Source organism: Condylostylus longicornis, unplaced genomic scaffold, assembly GCF_029603195.1.
Source record: "Condylostylus longicornis isolate FDR11 unplaced genomic scaffold, ASM2960319v2 ptg000040l, whole genome shotgun sequence".
Classification (NCBI taxonomy): Eukaryota; Metazoa; Arthropoda; class Insecta; order Diptera; family Dolichopodidae; genus Condylostylus; species Condylostylus longicornis.
This window is the reverse complement of record NW_026578009.1, coordinates 8,763,065-8,783,562: the sequence shown is the minus strand read 5'-3', so window position 1 is coordinate 8,783,562 and position 20,498 is coordinate 8,763,065. Positions and strand designations below refer to the sequence as shown.

Below are 20,498 nucleotides of genomic sequence, written 5' to 3'. Positions count from 1 at the left end.
ATTTATTATAAAATAGTTTTATAAAAGCTATATCTGCAAATAGTTCTCCTATTATTATTTACTTTTTTATATACATATGGATGTAGCCTGGTTGAGCTAAGTAATGAATATTGAGGCAAAGCACAGCTAACAGAAACATTAATTTCTACCAATCGTGAGAAAATCACTTATCGAAATCATAGAAATTGAAGCGCTCTCAGACCAACTTGCTATTTTCTTTTTTGCGGTATTAGAGTAAAAGTCGAAAGAAGCTTTCAATCAAAAATCCTTTAATTTAAGTCAAAGAAAATATTGTTTTTATCAAAGTACATTATTTGTGTTAAAGTAATGCAGAAACAAAATAATTATGTCAACGGACGAAGATCAATTTTTATATTATTTTCCAAATTAGAAGACGAGGAAAATGAATTAGCGTAGGGTAAAAATGCATTTAGCCTTAGAGAAAAAAGTAAGTTAATACACGGCTGTCATACATTTGATTCCATTTTTTTATCCTTTATTCCATAATTTTTCTAATTTTTGTTGAACATATCCTATTAGTTATTCATAGTTTGATATTTTCTCACCAATATTAAACACGTCAAAGTTTACAAAGAATTTTGAAATTGAATCGGTTATAAACATTAACATATTGAGAAACATTATTTGACATAGCTAGTAAACATTATTTGACATAGCTATTTAGATAAAAAGGTATATAAAAAAATAATCTTGCCGCCAAAAAAATCGTGTTAGGCATATGGTGATATAAAACTGTCAAACGTTAAATGAGAAAAATGTTAATTTTGATTTGTAGGAATAATTAAAAAACAAATATTCATTTACATGTATGTTTAAGCTGGCAATACTTATTATAAAAGGAGAGTATGTCAAACAGTTGAGTTGACGCCCAACAAATGTCAAAAATAATAATTGAATTGTTATTGTCATTGACAAATGGCATTTTGTTTATTATTTATATAAGAGAAGAGTCAGCCGCAACTTATTTATTCAGTGTAAGGTGGTGTATAAATAAATTATATTCCAAATTAGAAATTTTTTTTTTTAGCATTTTTAATTCAATAATAAAATAAATTACTTAAAGAAAAGCATTATTTATTTTTAACTAGGAATTTGATCTTATTTGAACTGAGATGTCATTCAAAATCAGGAAGATTATTGCTGAATCCGTAAGTGCAATTTGTTTTGTAAGAAAGATTAAAGAAATATTAGAAGAGGCTTTTCTTTTTTAATGAAAGCGAAAGTTATCAAAATTTATTCTTAATTATTGACAACAATATTTATGACGACTGTGCCTTAACCTTATTTAATTGTTAATAGGCACTAGTGCTAATTTTTGTTTTTTGAAATATTTTTTCCGCATGTCGTCCTAATGTATTCAACAATTTTACTTAATATTAATTTTATGTTAATTCAACATACGTATAATATAATTATATATGTCTTATTAATAAAAATTATGTATTAAATAGGTTTTATTTTGCTTAGAACAAATTGATTTTTTAATGCACGTTGGTTCGGGATCGAAATTAGAAACTAGAAACTTTAAAATGAAAAACAAGCTAGTCGTATCTTATTGTTTGAAAAACAAGTCAAAATCTTAAAATCTGATGTATAAAAGGTCTTGTAATCTTCTCATTGAAAACGTCCACTCTTTGCTTTTACAAATTTCCAAACAAAAATTAAAATTAATACACCATATTAACAGAACTTTAATTTGCGTGCAATTAATAAAAATAATTATGGTGAGAATGAGCACACAAAATTTATTGTTTTTATATAAATTATATCAAATTAAGAGTTATGAAAAAATTATAATTTTACTATATTTTATGTACACAAATGTATGCAATACATGATTTACTCTCTTGTTGTTAAACAATACAATTGATCCCAGCAAAATGTACACCTTGAGGTTGCTCAATTCTTGGCTCTTCCTTATAAGTGATTGAGCGTAATTGACAGTATTGAATTAGTGATTTTAGAGAACAACAATTCCATGAATTTCCAGATATTGAAATATTGTTTAAATTTCTCATCGGTCTTATGGTATTCAAATTTATTTCTTCAATTAGATTATGTGATATATCCAAATATTTTAAATCTGCAAGATTGTCAAATATCCCAGTTTCCAATTGATTTAAATTACAGTATTGAAGTGAAAGACCTTCTAAATATTTGAATTGTTTAAATGAATCCTTATCTAATGTTATTGATGGGTTTGAAGAAAGATTAAGTACTTTTAAATTAATAAATCTTCCAATCATTTTTAAATCTTTCAAAAAGCATTCATTTAATGTTAATGTTTGTAAAGTTGCAGGTTCATTTAATTTAATTTTTTTTATTGGAGTTTTTATAAAATGCAATTGTTTTATGATACCGACGACATTTAATTTAACTAAACTAGATGAATCTGAAATAAATTTTTCTATGTTCACACTTATCAAATTAAGCGTTTTTATTGGATTAAATGATATGTCCAACACATTCAGGTTCTTTACTTCTTTAAATATATTTTCATCGATTGTTAATATATTATTATTATCTATATTTAATTGATAAAGGTTTGTATTATTATCAAATAGACCTTCTTGCAAAGTTGTTATTTTATTTTTTGATAGAAATAATGATGTTAATTTTGGAATATTTTGGAATAGTAAATCGGATAATTCAGTTATTTCATTATTCGAAAGTTCGAGGAATAACAAATTATCTGAAATGAAAAAACAAAATATTTTAATTACTGTTTTGCATTAATAAATAATTAATTTGTATAATAAAAAAATAATAATAAGAATATAATTTTGTATTTGAACCAATACAAAAAATTTAAAATTTAGAGGCAAAAAAAAGGCAGACAAATTTGCGGCATTCTTTTTAAACTTGTCCAAATTTGTGTCTTTAGCTTGCAATAATTAATTAAGTACTTCATAATAAATCTTTAATTTGTTAATAAAATTAAATATATGTGTGAAATAAAAACCTATTTTTACAAGATAGTAAATTTTGAGAATTTACAAATTAACATTTATATTACTAGAGATTTTTTCAACTATCTGTAAAATTTTGTACTTAAAACAATTAAATGGATTAATAAATAATTACATTTTATACCGTGACAAAATTAGTTAACAGCTTTGTTTCAACTATTAACTTTTACAATTTACAATTTTACCTTTACAATAATTACAATTCTACTAAAAATTGTTTTAAGTATTTATTAAATTGTTATAAGTCTTTAAGACATGAAACTATTGCAAATTTCTCTCGAGTTTTTTGCTATCTTATCATTCTAATGTGTAATAATTAATAAACTACACTGTCATATGACTATTATTCCTAATTCTCAATTTATGTTTAATTATAGCAGTTTGATGCAACATAATTAGTAAAAAGCTTTTTCGATTTAAAATATGCTTTCTTTATTACTTTCTTTAATTATGTTCTCATTATGATCAATCAATTGTCAATTTAAAAAATAGTTTTGCTGATTTAAAAAGAACCGTCTAACAAATACTATGATGCATATATTCAATTATATAATCATTTCGGAACGCATCAAACTCTTATTAATTTTATTTTAGAATTTTAATTTATAGGTAAAATTTGTAACAAACTGTAGAGGAATTTTCGGTTCTGTCACTAAAATTTATTTCAATTCAATTATTAATTAACCACATAATAATTTTTAACTTTGAAAATTTTATATATGTGATACGTACAACGTTATTATAATATCGTAATTGTATAACTAACTATATTCAATTAAAATAATTGAAATTATTTTGAAGCAATACAATTTTTAATATGTACTTGACTTACCCATGTCATCAAACGCAAATTCATTAATTTTTTCAATTTGATTATTACTTAACCACAAATATTTGAGATTTGGTAATGATTTAAATACATTATTTTCAATTGATTTTAATTTATTATTTGATAAATATAAAAATTCCAAATTATTTGATGTTAAATTATCTGGTAATTCTTCAACATATGCATTCGATATTGATAATTGTTTTAAATCTGGATATACGTTAAATAATTCAATTGGAATTTTTGGTATTATTGAATTTTTAAAATATAATAATTTCTTTGAATCAAATATTTTATCGATATTTACTTCATCTTGATCTGGTTTCCAAAATAAATATTCACATATCGGTCCTAAACAATAATCTTCTATTTGAATTTTTTTACAGTAAATTTCATTTTTTTCAATAATTATTGTTATAAATAATAAAAATATTAATAAATTAATTAATTTAAATATTTTTTTAATATTTATATTAAAATTTTTCATAGTTTATTTTTTTTTTTCAATTGTTTCCTTTTAAATTTATATAAAGCTTGGAAAATGCTTTATTTCTTTTTGATGGTTAAAATAATTCTAAATCTAAAAATAAATAAAAAAATATATAAATTTTTAATATAATATATATATATATATAATATACATATATATGTGTGTTATTGCATGAAATATTTTATTATTATTTTTTTCTTTTTCTTTGTTATTTTAGAAATTTTTCAAAAAATTTTTACATGAATGGTGTTCCGGTCCGTTGGGATTACAAACTTTAACTAAACTTTAACACTATTTATTGCAACACATAGATATATGCTTTGTCAACACAATATAACGTGAATGATTCAATTGAATTCTAATAATTTGAATAAGTAAACTAGAACTTGAAACCAATAGAATTGAAATTTACTGAATTTTTTTTTATCTGTCTGATTTAATGATGAAGCTTTGTAAAAGTTATACACATAGATAGCACATTTTCCAAAACTTTTTGAATTTCTAAAAAATAATGTTCTTATTTGTTTTAACTTGACCATACGTTATATTTTAAATTCAATGATTTCTCTTGAAATAAAAACTTGTAAAAATTAACATAAATGTTTGAGAAGGTAATAAAGTTATATTTATGTACATAACAACTAAAAAAATCCATACCATAAAAAAAAATACTTTTTTATAATGAATTTGATATTATTAATATGAAAATAACCAAATCCAATAAATCCGTTCAAAAAACACATTTGGAATACATGAAAATTAAATATTTCGGAAAAGATGCAGTTTATAAACCTTAATATCTCATTACTTTTATAATTATTCTCTTTTATTTACTTATTTTTTTTTTGTTTTTATGTTAAAACTTTAATTGTGTCATTTAGTAATTTGAATGATTTGAAATTATTTTCATTTTAAAATTACTATAATAAAGTAAAAAAAAAAAATTAACTAGAAATTGAAAAAAAATTGAAATGGTCAGGCATATTTCGAGATTTTAGTGAATGCTGAAAAAATTTTTACATTTGCTGAAGGCTTTTGTAATGAACAAAAAGAAACGAAATTTATATTTGTTCCTTTTTTTAAAGAGAAACAACGTAATTTAGTATAAACCCATAATTTTACTATTTTATAATTTTGATATCAAAGTTCTAAGATGTGAAATAGTTTATTTCAAGTATCTGTTGTATTAATTGATCAAATAATTTTATGTCTAATACATATTTCAGTAAATTTTACAAAAGAGTCCAAAAAATCTTGAATTCTGAGACCTGTTGTCAGCAAGCTCATTCGAACAGTTCAGCTAAAGTTAGTCGGGTTATGTGACTTAATTTTTATTGTATAATATAGTATATTGTGCTAATTTATAATAAATTAAGAAACTTTAAGTTCGGTAACATACTAAAATATTATTGCATACCAAAACTATTAAATAAAATTTTATTATTTGGATGGTTTATTTTGATGAGATTTTAATGAAAAATTAAATATTGCTCCGATTTTGTTAAAAGTAACCAAAAATTCAATTAAGTTGTGATTATGTTCTTTACAGAACATTTATTTTCCTATCGGACAACATAAGTTTCAATTCCAAGTATTGACATTATCATTGCTTCGAAAATAAAAGAATTATGAAATTGCAAACTTTTAAAATAAACCTTTCATTCAACCTTATTTTATGTTCTTAGATTAAAAAATAATAAATTTTACTAAATTCTATTTTTACTAATTCTATTCAAATTATATTCACCTTTTAGTCGGAATGTAATTTTGATTTGTTTTGTTATTTTATTTTGAAAAAATTTAAAAAATATGTTCAAAAATCGTAAGCACGACAGATACAATTTATTAATCTTCTAATAGCCAATTCTCAAAATGAAGTGTAAAGTTTATAAAATTTAAATATAATTCAATACAAATTTTAAAATAACTAAGTTCTTATTTTTCTTTTAGAAAATTTATGGATAGCTATGCATGTTTTATTGAGGATTTTTGGGAGAAATTGAAATTTCATTTAACATTATCATTTGCTTTAAATAATTAATTGACTTATTTGTAAACAAAAAACCGGAATAAATACTAAAAAAGTGTTTTCTCTTAAAAAACAGAAAAAAAAATTAATTATTTTAGTTAAAAAATTATATGTATCTGTAATTTTTTATAATTAAATGATATTTTGAGATAAATTTTAGATCTTTATTCAAATTAAAAATATTTTTGGATTATTGGAAATTTATTTTTGCAAATTTGGTGGAGAAAAAAAAACGCACTAAGAAAATTATCAAGTTCGAATGCAGATAATAGTAGTTCAAATAAAATAATGAGTTGAAATGAGTACATCAAGTAAAAACTCTGCCAAATTACCTCTGGTAACTGTATCTCGCAAATCATCGAACACAAGTTTTAGCCATTTTTTAACCATTAAACAAATAGTATATAATTATGTTGCATATTTTCTGAATTATTGTATATTGCTTTTTTTAATTTTCAAAATATTATTGTTGTACATACATATTATAAATTAAAAATATTTAAATTATTCTCTAATTCGTATTATACATGATTAAAATACAAATTTTTTAAAACATTTTTATAATTTGCAATTTGCTAAAAAAACTTTAGAAATTTTTGATGCAAATAATTTAAATTTATTTTATATTTTTTATGTTGTTTTTTTAAATGTTTTTTTTTCTTATTTTAGATTTCCGAATCCTTGCGTCCGGATATTAAAAATCACTATTATTATTTAAATGTAATTCCTACAGCATTAGAACTTCGTAAATCAAAAAATACAAATGAACCAGAACTACACTTAAAAACAAGTAAAATACGTTCAAACACATTAAATTTTTTAGAAAATTTATGTCCGCAAATAGAAAATTTAAATTTAGATAAGAAATATATAAAAAATATTACAGTAAATAAAGCGGAAAAAAATCCAGATATTATTTTCCATTTGAATTCAGAAAATTTTTATAAAGACTCATTAACTAATACTGAAGAGTTCCTTAAAATGCAAATAAATAAACCGCAAAAAGTAGTCGTTGAATTCAGCTCGCCAAATATAGCAAAACCATTTCATGTAGGTCATTTAAGATCAACAATAATTGGAAATTTTATAGCTAATCTTAATAAAACTTTAGGAAAAAATGTAATTAAATTAAATTATCTTGGTGATTGGGGAACACAATTTGGATTATTACAAATCGGAGTTGAACTAAGTGGTTTAACTAATGAAGAAATACAAAAAAATCCAATTGAAAATTTATTTAAAGCCTATGTAAATGCAAATCGTTTAGCTAATAATGATCCAAAAATTGCTGATAAAGCGAGAGATATTTTTAAAAAACTAGAAGCTGGAGAATTAGACTTAAAAAGATGGGAAAAGTTTCGTAAGTATACCATTACAGAACTTAAAAGTATATACGAACGCTTAGGTGTTCAATTTGATGACTATGATTGGGAATCACAGTATAAACAAAAAGATATTTGTGATATTGTTGAGAAATTACAAAAGAAAGGAATCCTTATAAATGAAGTTGATGGTAGACAAATTGCTATAATTGGTGACAGAAGAATACCTGTAATTAAAAGTGATGGTTCTACCCTATATTTAGCTAGAGACGTTGCTGCGTTATTAGATAGATTTGAAAGATATAAATTTGATTCAATTTATTATGTTGTTGATAATTCTCAGACTGATCACTTTAAAGCATGCTTCGGAATTGCTGAACAAATTGAGCAAAATGTTTCTAAAAAATTAAATCATATTAAATTTGGAAGGATAAAAGGAATGAGTACTAGACAGGGTAATGTAGTATTTTTAAAGGACGTTTTAAATGAAGCTAGAGATATAATGATACAAAAGCAAAAAAATAGTCCTAGTAAGTTAAAATTGTATTTTTGTAATATTATTTTAAACTATTATATGAAACTATAAAAAAAAATTGATTTCAGCAACAAAAATTGATTTAGATAATATGGATGTAAATACTGCTGATGTACTTGGTATATCAGCAGTAATTATAAATGATTTAAAACAGAGGCGTCAACGAGATTATTTATTTTCTTGGGATAATGCACTGCAAGCAACTGGAGATACTGGTGTTAAACTTCAATACACACATTGTCGTTTATCTAATTTAATATCGGAAAATTCTACAATTGAAAAAGCAAATACACCCAAACTTGAATATTTACGAGAATCAGTAGCACAAAATTTAATTCTTGAGATAGCAAAATTTCCCGAAGTTATAATCAAATCACATCAAGAATTGGAATCATGTATTCTTGTTAATTACTTATTTTCGTTATGGTAATTTATATTGATATAAAAATCTCGGTTTCAATAAGACATTAATTTTTAAATTTTATAATAAAAAAACAAACAAAATCAGTTCTTACAGATTCAGTAATACTTGTTTCATTAAAATTCAGTAACTTATTTGAAAATACAATCAAATAATATGTAATTTAAATAATTATTCTGAAAATAATTGTGAACAATTAAAATATTATTATTAAAAATTTTAAAAATTAATGTCTAATTGTATAACCATTAATTTTTTTTAAATAATTTTTATTTCTGAAAACAGAAAACGAAAACAACTAATTTATAATGTATGTTTAAAATTTTAGCAATACAACTAGTCGAGCTCTAAAGTATTTGAATATCAAAAATGAAAAATGTTTTGAAAGTCAATCGCAACGTTTGCTTCTTTTTGAAACATCAAGACAAATTTTAAATAAAGGAATGAAAATTTTAGGCTTAAAACCTTTAACAAAAATGTAAAATTCCTTGTATATGACTGATAATAATTACAGATTAATTTTAAAAATTTTGTTATAATTATTTTGTTTTTGTTTTTTAATAACATTTTTATTTTATTCTGTTAAAATAACTAAATTTTAATAAATCAATATAAAAAAAAAACTACTTTTACATATACAATTTGTTTTCTATACGATTTTTATCTCTTCTTCCATGTATATTTTCTGCGGGCACCTTCTTGTCCAAATTTCTTCCGTTCACGTGTTCTCCAATCACGTGTTAATAAGCCAGCTAAAAAAAAGGAGAAAAATCCAAAATTAGAAAAAAAAATAAAAATTAATTCGTCATTATTGATGACAACATAATAATATTTCTTAAATCAATCATAATCATATTAATTATGACATCGAAATAAAATTAAGAATTGAAAATAAATGACGCAAATTTTATACAATTTTTAAATGAAACTTCAAAGTTAAAATGCCGATAAATAAAAAATTGCGGCAAATATGCTTTAAATAAAATAATTTATATTTTGAGTTGTAATAAAAAATATTTTTGCAATTATTTTTATTTAAAATATTTTACCTAATCGCATTTTTTCAATAGTTTCTTCGTCAACAAAACTTCTCAATGACATAGCAATTCCCCAACGTATTGCACCAGCTTGACCTGATGGTCCTCCACCTTCAACATTGGCTTCAATATCAACTTTATTTAACATATCAGTGAATATTAATGGAAATAAAATCTGAAATAAATAAATTGAAAATATTTAATTAAGATAATGTTTATGTTTGTATACAAATTGCACACTTTTTTAGCAAAGTAAATAATTATTTTATACATACATATAATATTTTAATGCAAAAGTAAAATTGAAATTTTAAAATTGGTCTACTTATTCCAAATAAATTATATACTAGCATAAATCATATCCAGTATATTAATTTTCCTAATTGAATATTATAATCCTGATCGAAATCATCGAAAAACCAAAATGCATAAATTTTATGGAATTTATTAAATAAAAAATTTAATTAAACTCATTGTATGTATGTAATAGATATACAATTTTTAATTAAAAAAAAATCATAATTCCATTCTTTCTCTTTGTTTTTGGATAAACATTAATATAATAAATACAAAGGTACCCATTTACCTATTTTGTACACCCAAAGATATTTTGCAAACAATTCTAGTTAGCACTTAACTCTTATTTTACCCTAAATATTTTCATTATTTCTGATTTATTTTCTGAATAAGTGGTAAAGAAAAGGTAGACAGTTTATAACAGTTTAAACTTTCACATAATTATTTAATTTTTTTTATATAATATGTACATATATATATGTATGTAAATTGTATAAATGCAATTACTATACAATATCAAATTATAGGAGCAGAACAATTCTATTTGAATTAATAATAACCTACATAAACAAAATTTTGAAAAAATAAGAAACAAAAAATTGACCTAATACAAAATTTTTAACTATAAAAAAGACCTTGAATAAATGACAAACTCTTACATAAAACACAGAGGCATATAAAAATTCCGTTACCTAAATATGCTAAGTTAACGCAATATAACAAAAAACAATACAAAAATAATTTTTATTAAAAGAAAATTAATGATTAATCATCACAACATGTGTATTTAAGTACCGTTGTTTAAAGTCAAAAAAAAAAAAAAAAAATTTTTTTTTTGTCATTCATAAATTTTAAATTTCGCCGAAAAGAAAATAATTTGGCCAGAGTTGAATCATTGTAAATTGAATCAAACAATTGTACTTAACGTATGTGTAATTACGCATCTATATATTATTATAGTATAACATGTACGCAGGCTTGCACATACGTAACCTATGTATAATAACGGTTTAATGTGGAATATTGAAATTTTCGATAATTCAGTTCTAACTTACATATGTCTTACAATAATTTCAGTTAATGGAAACTTCAATATCTGCCAAAACAGCAAAATTTTGTAAAATTTTGGTACAAAAAAAAATTATATTCTAAATATTAATACAGATATTCTTAAAGTTCTAAAAAAGGAATTTTTGATTGCCTCTTTATAACTACTGTAAAAATATTAGAAATTAGAAGAGGAACATAATAGAAAAATGGCAAATATTGAAAAACTGCTCAGTACGTTTTTTTTTTTTTTTTGCGGTTGTAAGACGCTATAAATCTGGAAAAGTAAAATATTTAAATTCTCTAGATAGTTTTCATTATTTCTGTTCTAGAATAGTTTTAACTTTTACAACGTTCGAAAATAATATGCAACACACAATGAAAGTATATACTTATATAAATCGTTCGTAAATTACCCGCTGTAATAGTGCATTTGGGAATTCATTCTGTAAAGAAATATTAGAAATGTAGCGCAAACATCTAGTTTGAATTTTTTCGTTGCCGCATGAGATTTTTTTTTTAATTTAAAAATTTTTTAATTTCAATTTTAAATTTTTTTTTTTTTCAATCTTTTTTTTAATCAAAATTCATATTTTCATGAGTTTTTAAAAGATAAACTGTTTGCGATTTCCTAGACAGAAAATTGACAAAGTACTTTTGGAAATATTATTTGCACTTACGTGTTATCACAGTTTTGACTACAGAATTGTTAATATTCGTAAGCACATTTTTGAGGAGGAAAAAGTACTAACACAATAACATTCTAATAACAATTAAATTTTACATAAGTATGTATATATGTACAAAAATAAGTTCGAATAAAATTAAATCATGAAATAAGTATAAACATACATGCTATGTAGGTATTCATTTACAAGTATATATGAATGTATACATACATTTATACACAAAAAGAAAAGATTTTTCTTCCAAATTTTCACATATTTTAGAATAAGGTAAGTAACTAACGTGAATAATTTGCAAAAAAATGTAAAAAAATAAAAAAAAAAGAAAACCCTCGAAAAAATTTCATGGTTAATTTAAGGTTTTTAACCCAAAAGAAAAGTAACTATAGAATTTTTTTTTCAGATTTTCCGGAAGAATTCACACACAGTTCTATGACACTCTCAAGGATGAAATTTTAATATAAGCAAGCACATTACATATTTCCAATAAGAAAAAATTTTAAGTAAAAGAAAATTTTAAGCTTATTTTCATTGGGTTAAAAACAGAATGCTTTGAAAACAAATAGAAATTTTCAAAAATTAGTTAAAGATTCTAGGTTAAAGTTCACAAATTATATGAGAAATTTTCTGACTCACAAGTTAATATAAATTATAACTGTGATTCACTTTATTTTTTAGTTAAATAATTTTTATATTTCATTTTCTTTTGTTTTTAATTTATTTGAAAGAAGGCACATAATATGTGTATAGTAAAATATTAAAAAATTAAGATGCTTGTATTCGTCAATCAGACAAATATTGTATAAAGTAAATATGAAAATCTTCTAAACTCTTGTACTCTAAGCCAGAATATATTTATTAGCATTTACTTCATATGTTTACATTCACTTAATAGATCACATCGTTGCATAATTTCTGGAAATTGATAAAGTTTTTGACACTTTTCTGTCTATTGTTGGCACAGAAATACTAATTTCTATCCGATTTTGGCTGAGTTTTTGTAATGTCAAGTATGGTAAATCAATTATTTTCAAGTGGATTTTTTCCTGTTAAAAATTTAATTTCTAATGAAAGTAAAATTTTTGAGATATTTCATTTATTTTAAAAAGCCTAAAAATTCTATTGAAATTTGTTTTACTCAAAATTTACCAATCCCCTTAACTTATTAAAACTAAACATTTTTTGACCCAACAAAAGATATGATACGAATGTCTTTCGTGTACGGGAAAAATTAAAAATTGAATTGTTTGAATAGTAGAATAAGAATGTTACGAGTATATTGCATAATATCTAAACAAAATATAATAATACTGGGAAAAGAAACAAAAATGATTTTTAATAAAATAAAATGTTTGTAGATTAGTTTGTAGATTTAGATTTGTAGATAGTTTGAACTATAGTCGGCAAAAATTTTGACTAGAAATGAATCGTTTCGGGAAATTTAGTTAGTTTTTGCTTATGTACACTTTAACTGTTAATTATTTACGATATTAAAAATTCTAAATTTATAGACCTCTTGGTTTCTTAGCCTAAAAATATTTTATTAAAATTGATTGAATTAAACTAAAATTGAAATGTTTTAAATAATACAAATATGATTTAATTATATTTCGTCAATTATGGCCACTGCAAATAGTATCTGTTGAACTTTTTGTATGATTACAATATTTTGTTTGCACATAGAAATTAAATCAACAAAATTAACGATACTATTTGACGGGATACGAGTATAAAAAAATTTTCAACCATAATAATTATACAAAGGAATGCCTAAAAGGGAGTTATAGTTAAATTCACATCTATTGCAGTAGATGCTTTAACATTTTCATATAGCAAAAATTAATTTTTAAATTTTTAATTTTTATTCCCCAAAAATTTCTACAATAAATAAATAAGAAATATATAAATTAATTTTTGTATTTGCCACTTTTTAAATTTATGGTAAAAATTTACTTTCTTAGTCTGTTAAGAAAGTTTTTTCATTCTTCTAAAATGTTATTCTTAACATTACACTAACATATACAATTAAATTATCTAGACATATAAATTATGCTTAATCCCAAGACTAAACATTTTATTTTTTTTTTATACATTTCAAGATTATTTAAAATTTATTCCAAAATTAATTCAAATCTCAACGTAACTTTGCAAATGGAATGTCAGCCCAAATTAAAAATTATCTTTCTTGAATCAGATAGATGATAAAACACAGTTTCATGAATCATACAAGTTTATAGAAAATGATAAATTTAATGAAAATTCACTGCATTTACTCAAAACATAAATTTTGAGATTCGAATAATAAGATTCGTTTCTGTGCTAATTTTAATTACTTTTGTTAGCATTATATTTGCGATTCTTGTTTTTTCCAGAGTATGTTACATAAAATTATAAATAGACTATTGTCGTAGCCTTTTGCATGCCCCATATGTAGGCTAACGTAAACGCACTTTGAACTACTATGTTTATTTTAAGTCGTATATGTAACATACGTATATATATAATGAATAATATCTTAATTTTGAATGTGCCTGGCTATGAAAAATTTAAGAATTAGAATTTTTTTAATTGTATTACGATAAAAGTATGAGACCTAACTTTAAGTATGACACCTAACTTTAAAATAAAATAAGGTTTCATACTTAGCACGCGAGTTAATTGTTAATAATAAATTTATATGTGTGAATATAAAATCATTCAGCATAAATATTATTACACAAATATATTTAAAATTTTATTTTATACTCGTACACATTATCGGCTTTTTATTATTAATTAAATCTACAATAAAATTATTAAAATTTACATAAAATCGGGCATCATCTTTATGTCTTAATTTATGTATAAGAAAAGCTTTGTTTGATTAAAATTCACATACAATCCGGTATATTTTTATACCCGTACGAACGTATATTCAAAGGGTATACTAAATTTGCCTTACCGCTTGTAACTCTAACAAATAATGCTCTGAGATATAGACTCAAGTGTTTGTTTTTGATCAGCGTCGAATTCTAAGTTGATTTAGCTTTGTCAGTCCGTCCGTTCCAACGATAACTCAAAAACTAATTGAGCTAAAGTCATCAAAATTTCTCAAATGATTCACTATAATAATAAATGCCAGAACCATTTTTAAATTGGACATGATCGGAGTACTGCTTCGGGAAGCTGCCATACAACTTCAAAATTTATTTGGATATATTTCAGAAACTATAAAAGGTGTGATATTGAATTTTTACACAAGCGAATATATTAATAGGGCCAATGTGATTGATAAAAGTCGTTAAAATTGCTTGGCTCTTTGCGATAACAGCCATACAAGTTCAATAGTTGCTTGGCCATGTCGTAGAAAATATTGACAACACAGTACTGAAATTTTGCATTAATTAATATGGTAATATGGCAACTAAAAATCATAGTCTGTCTCATAGTCAGCTAGGGCATATTTACTCGCACATAGGATAACAAATTCGTACGGGTATCACAGAATTGACACGGTCAACTCTATTTTTTCTCGTTTTTTACTTAAATTAAAGATTTTAAATATATGAAAAATAACTTTGAACTTTTGCCTTCAAAGTTTCCAAAAAAAAAAAATAGAAAACAAGAAAAAACAATAAAGATTAAAAAAATAAATAATAAAATCATAATTAATTGATTCAACCAATCGGACCGGATCTTTTACATACTATAAAAGTGCGACCAATTTCATTGTAAATTTTATTAAATATTTTGAATTATTCTTATTCTTATGAGATCTTCTCTATATTTACAATTTTAATAACATCAATTTATTAGTGAATATTATAGACTAGTTTTAGGTTTACATGTACTTAACTTGGAATATTAAAAAAATTTTTTGGAGATTTTAAAAAATATAGAACATAAAATTCATTAAGGTATACAAAATTGATAATTTCATAGAAATGTACGAAAAAGTATAAATAAATTAAAAGAATTTGATGCGATCAGACACATAATCGACCGAAAAATGTATTGCCTAGCTTCTCTTTATATTGAGTATGTTAATTACACTTTTAGTTAACAGACCTGGAAAATTGAAAATTTTGGACTTAGACGATGTTGACTTTATGCTATCCGAATTCCTATATAACTTTATGCTTTATCAATTAGTTTCTTGAAAATGATGAAAAAGATAAAATCAGCCCCTACTTAAAGTCCATTTTTTCGAACTCTGATTTACTATAGTTTATTCTTTTAACTAGTCAAGGTGACTTACAATATTAAGTTACATCGGTTTATTATTTCTTTATATAATTAATAAAGAGAATAGTTAAAATTAGTTAAAATTGCGCTAACACCTGATTTCCTTCACAAGTTAGATTACTTATTCTGTTGCTAAACTAGCTTGTATATAAAATTTCAAGTCAATTTGTTGAATATATTTTCTTAAAAATGATTAAAATATTAAATTAGCCAATAGTATAAATGTTCAGTCTCTAAGGCCTTAAATAATTCCAAAAACCAAATCCATGACATATTCGGAAGATATAAATTTTCATAAAAATTGATTTACCTGAAATTGATTAACATGTGTGCAAACTGAAATTTCGCTTAAAAATAACTTATTTACGATTCCGACGAAAGCTTATATTTGACTGATATCAACTTAACTTTAATCAAATTTAATTTTTCAATTATAAGAGTACAGAAGTAATCAATTGCAAAGTAATATAGTAACTAATGAAGAATACAGCTATAGTTGGTATATTTTGCAATGAAGTCTATTAGACTTACAATTTATTAACAAGACTTATCATAGAAGACTTACAAAATAATTTTGCAATTATATAAGAAATTGACATAATTAAGGTAGCAGTTTTGTTTAATTTTTCATATAGTTCACTTTTGTTCTCAATTAAATTTGAAAAAAAGAATAGAATTGGGAATATAATTTCCTTTTTAATCTTTGCATGTAATTTTTTTTAAAGGTGTTTTCATTTTTAAAATTTAAAAAAAATGGCCTACGTTACGGAGTTAGAATCTTTATAGAAATTTCACTTTTAACTGCAAAAGTAAACTTATATTCCATAATCTGATAATATGATTTTAATATAATCTGATAACATGATGAAATTCAATTCAGAAATGTATTTTCAAGATGAATTCAGCAATTTATACTTAAACTGAATCGGTTTTACCGGCGGTACTTCTGCAATATTCTGATTTGTTTTTTTTTGTTTCGGGGTTTTTTACATAAATTTTTCAAAAAAATAAAATTTACTCATTAACACTCAAAGAAATGTTAAAGTACAAAAAAAAACTACTTTCTAATATAAAAAAATTCTATTTGAATCCACCTAAAATTTGACAGTAATAATATGGGTATAAATTTGATAGCAAAACATACAAAATTATTTACATATGTTAAATATAAAGATATCTGCTTATACAGAGAAGTAAATTTTTTGAAAACTCATGGCATCAAGAAAATAATTTCATTAATGCACAATTTCATTTCTTACATAAATCATATATAAAAAATTAATATTTGTCTTTAATTTTATTAATAAACTAACAGAATAATCAAAACCCTATTTTTAAAACAATGTTCAACTTGTGCCTTGAATTATTCTCTTTGACTTCTAAAATTTACTGTCGAAGGGAAAAATTATGCTGAAAATTTAGAAAAAACGAAACAAATTCAGGGTCAACGGCTGACTTGGTCGACCATTTTGTAATAATCTCTATAAGTCGGACCACCACCATTTTGTAATAATCTCTATAAACCGGACTACCACCATTTTGACCGGACCACATGACTGAATAATTTAAAATGTTTTTGTGATTTCGATATAATAATTTATCAAATAATATGAAAAAATTTCATCGAATAACTGCATGAAAAATATTTTGTATTTGTTAATGCCGAATAAAGTTATGGCACTTCGCTGAACAAGATTACTTTTAATTCATATTAAAAGTAATTATTATTCATATACACTTCATACACTTAATTTATGAAATAAAATCTATCAAATCATAATATTAATAGCTAGAAGTTATTTCCACCTACATACAAATAAAAATTCCTTTAAGCTAACCATTATAATCAGACCAAGTAAAAGGTTTATATAAAATAATGTCGCTCTGCAAAAAAAGCTTATAAATTATTTTTTAAAAGAATTAATAAGTATGTATATTTTTGTATGTGATTTATCTCATTAAAGTAAATAGCAGCAAGTACATTGGCAGTATTTGCTATACTCTACAGTCTACACTATATTGTTTCTATTCCATCATCATTCAAAAATACACTGTACCTTTTTTTATACATAAATAATCATATACAGTCATAGCCACAATTATTTTCACAAGGCAAAATTTTTGTAAAATAAAAGTTTAAATTCATATAACTTCTACAATTATTAATATTTTAAGTCCATATTTATTTTTTAAATTCATTAATGGTTTACATATCAATACATAAAAATAAAAAGCAAAACAAAAAAACACAACAAAAAATAAAAACAAAAATGTAATAGCCAAAATTATTTTCACACATTCTCATAGCGCCAAAATTATTTTCACAAAGCTTCAAAAGGATTGAAAACCTAGAAATAAATTTTTAATTTTTTTTTACTTTGAATAATCAGACTTTAACCTAATATTTGGTGTTTCCTCCCTTAGCATCAATGACCGCCTGGAGTCTTCTCGGCATTGATTCTATAAGTACTCGCTCCATTTCAGAAGAAATCGATTCCCAAGCATTTAAAGTGTCCTGCCAAGCCTCGTCCTGACATTTCCCAATTCTAGCAGGAATCAGTGATTTAAGGTTGTGCCACATGTTTTCAATTATATTTAAATCAGGACTCTGCGGGGGCCATTTAAGAGTATTTTGTTCAATATCTGACAAAAATTGTTTAATCATGTGGGCAGTATGAATAGGCGCATTGTCTTGTTGCAAAATAAAATTAGTACCAATAAGTACATCGCCAGCAACAATTGCAACATTATTCAAAAGTTCTAAATAACTAGATGCAGTCATTTTATTGGGGCATAAAACAATGGGTCCTTTACCATAATATGAAACACATCCCCATATCATAATTTTTCCTCCATTAGAATGACGTGTAGGGGCAGTAACTGCTCTAGTTTTTTTATGTATTGTCTCAGAATGATAATAATGTCGCCCATAGGTGCCGTCTGATGAAATCGTAGTCTCATCGGTCCATAATATTTGCTTCCAATACTCTAAAGACTTATCTTTATATTCCAAAGCAAATTGCAATCTAGCCTCTCGATTTTTAGGAGTAATATAGGGTTGCTTGCGAATGACGTAAGATTTAAATCCGTTCTCCTTAAGTCTCCTGCGAAGTGTTGTCATACTTACTTTATTTTCCCGGTTGTCGTTGAAGTTAGACAACGCTGATTTAAAAGTTTGGCGTGGATATATTTTAAAAGACCGACATATAAGTGTGTCATCTTTTTTATTTGTCACTCTTTTTCTCCCTCTCCCTGGTCGGTTCTCACAATTATGATGATTTTTATATTTGTCTACAAGGTAATAAACAGTTCGCCGATCACAATTATATTTTTTAGCTATTTCTGAAGCTGAAACACCGCAATTAAACTCAGCAATTGCTGTAGCACGCGTTTCGATTTTTAATTCTGCTTTTTTAGGCATTTTGAAAATTTATATGCACTTCACTGGAACGCAACTTTAGCTCTAATGATTGCAAATTAATATTTTTTCATTTATTATGGTGAATTGTGTTCAAATTTACAACAACAAATCAGTAACAGTTATTTGAAGAGCTCTGAAAATAATTGTGGCGCCATTGACGATATGTGAAAATAATTTTGGCTATTAGATTTTTGTTTTTATTTTTTATTGTGTTTTTTTGTTTTGCTTTTTGTTTTTATGTATTGATATGTAAACCATTAATGAATTTAAAAAATAAATATGGACTTAAAATATTAATAATTGTAGAAATTATGTGAATTTAAACTTTAATTTCACAAAAATTTTGCCTTGTGAAAATAATTGTGGCTATGACTGTATATACAAAAGTATATCATATATACATTTATACATTTATAATATATTTAAAAATATAAATTCATGCGATAATATCCTATATAACATTATACGGATAATCTTTAAAATATTATTAATATTAAGTATAACCGGCCGTAAGTCCGCGATCTCAATTATTTACTAACTTAAAAAATAAATAAAAAACAAATAAAAAAAAAAGCTTATCATATTATTGTAAAATTTATTTAATGCCGACATTGCTGTTACTTTTTCGTCATCATGATATAGGATTCCTAATACATTATTATCTTAATTATATTTTATATATACTATATTATATGAGTGCCTTATAGGGTAAATATGGTAAAATTTTTTTATAATTTTTATCTTAGTTACTATTTATAAATATACGACAAAATTAAACCCAGTTTGACATCAGAATTTTTCTAATGTAAAATAATACAAATTCCTCTATTCTCATCAAAATTACTGTCAGATTTTTTAAAACTAAAATGACGACAATTAATTTTTTTGCGAAAGTTTTGTGTTACTAATATTTATTTTGGTTATAATTTTAGTTTTACAATTACAGCTTGATTGTAAAATCGTTGCAAGCACATTTTAGAAACTAAACTATTACGTTAATTTAAATCGATTGCAATCAATTTGTTAAAAAACTACAAACTGTTTGATTGCTTAATTGCATACGAATATACACAACTATATGATGTACGTGCGTGTTTAAATATAAACGTATGGAATATAAATCAAACAGTTGCAAAACTAAAAATTGCATATGCATCAGAGCCCTAAGAT

The 20,498-nt window shown here is 23.8% G+C and overlaps 3 protein-coding genes across 6 annotated transcripts in view; 1 reads left to right on the top strand and 2 right to left on the bottom strand.

Moving 5' to 3' along the window:
- Nucleotides 1-980: 980 nt before the first annotated feature.
- Nucleotides 981-9,098, top strand: LOC129609514 (probable arginine--tRNA ligase, mitochondrial). 3 transcript variants are annotated; one of them, XM_055521466.1, is made up of 4 exons: nucleotides 981-1,169; nucleotides 7,008-8,190; nucleotides 8,264-8,621; nucleotides 8,945-9,098. In XM_055521466.1, the coding sequence occupies exons 1-4, from the start codon at nucleotides 1,134-1,136 to the stop codon at nucleotides 9,096-9,098; spliced, it is 1,731 nt and encodes a 576-aa protein (XP_055377441.1). In that variant the 5' UTR covers nucleotides 981-1,133. The 3 variants fall into 3 exon arrangements, with proteins under 3 accessions (XP_055377441.1, XP_055377440.1, XP_055377439.1); XM_055521465.1 differs by lacking the exon at nucleotides 981-1,169 and adding an exon at nucleotides 5,296-5,614; XM_055521464.1 differs by lacking the exon at nucleotides 981-1,169 and adding an exon at nucleotides 5,296-5,623.
- Nucleotides 1,708-4,749, bottom strand: LOC129609515 (leucine-rich repeat-containing protein 15-like). Of its 2 annotated transcripts, none has more exons than XM_055521467.1 (3): nucleotides 4,461-4,749; nucleotides 3,823-4,399; nucleotides 1,708-2,713 (listed from the first exon to the last, which is right to left on the bottom strand). In XM_055521467.1, exons 2-3 carry the CDS (start codon nucleotides 4,304-4,306, stop codon nucleotides 1,875-1,877), a joined length of 1,323 nt encoding a protein of 440 aa, XP_055377442.1. In that variant the 5' UTR covers nucleotides 4,307-4,399; nucleotides 4,461-4,749; the 3' UTR covers nucleotides 1,708-1,874. The 2 variants fall into 2 exon arrangements, with proteins under 2 accessions (XP_055377442.1, XP_055377443.1); XM_055521468.1 differs by having other exon boundaries at nucleotides 4,549-4,749.
- A 38-nt stretch (nucleotides 9,099-9,136) lies between the features above and the next one.
- LOC129609516 (28S ribosomal protein S9, mitochondrial) overlaps nucleotides 9,137-20,498 on the bottom strand; it is a 46,983-nt gene continuing 35,621 nt past the window's right edge. The window contains exons 7-8 of the mRNA XM_055521469.1: nucleotides 9,666-9,828; nucleotides 9,137-9,368 (exon numbers count right to left, since the gene is read on the bottom strand). Of these exons, the coding sequence (XP_055377444.1) occupies nucleotides 9,277-9,368; nucleotides 9,666-9,828 (255 nt within the window). The 3' untranslated portion in view covers nucleotides 9,137-9,276. The remainder of the gene's footprint in view (nucleotides 9,369-9,665; nucleotides 9,829-20,498) is intronic.

Excerpts from the sequence above, each read along its gene's own strand:
- LOC129609515 (XM_055521467.1), bottom strand. The coding sequence starts at position 4,306 with ATGAAAAATTTTAATATAAATATTAAAAAAATATTTAAATTAATTAAT. Across the intron at positions 2,714-3,822 it reads ATTTGCGTTTGATGACATGG|ATAATTTGTTATTCCTCGAA; the intron begins GTAAGTCAAGTA and ends TTTTCATTTCAG.
- LOC129609514 (XM_055521464.1), top strand. The coding sequence starts at position 5,516 with ATGTCTAATACATATTTCAGTAAATTTTACAAAAGAGTCCAAAAAATC. Across the intron at positions 8,191-8,263 it reads AAAGCAAAAAAATAGTCCTA|CAACAAAAATTGATTTAGAT; the intron begins GTAAGTTAAAAT and ends AATTGATTTCAG. Across the intron at positions 8,622-8,944 it reads AATTACTTATTTTCGTTATG|CAATACAACTAGTCGAGCTC; the intron begins GTAATTTATATT and ends TTAAAATTTTAG.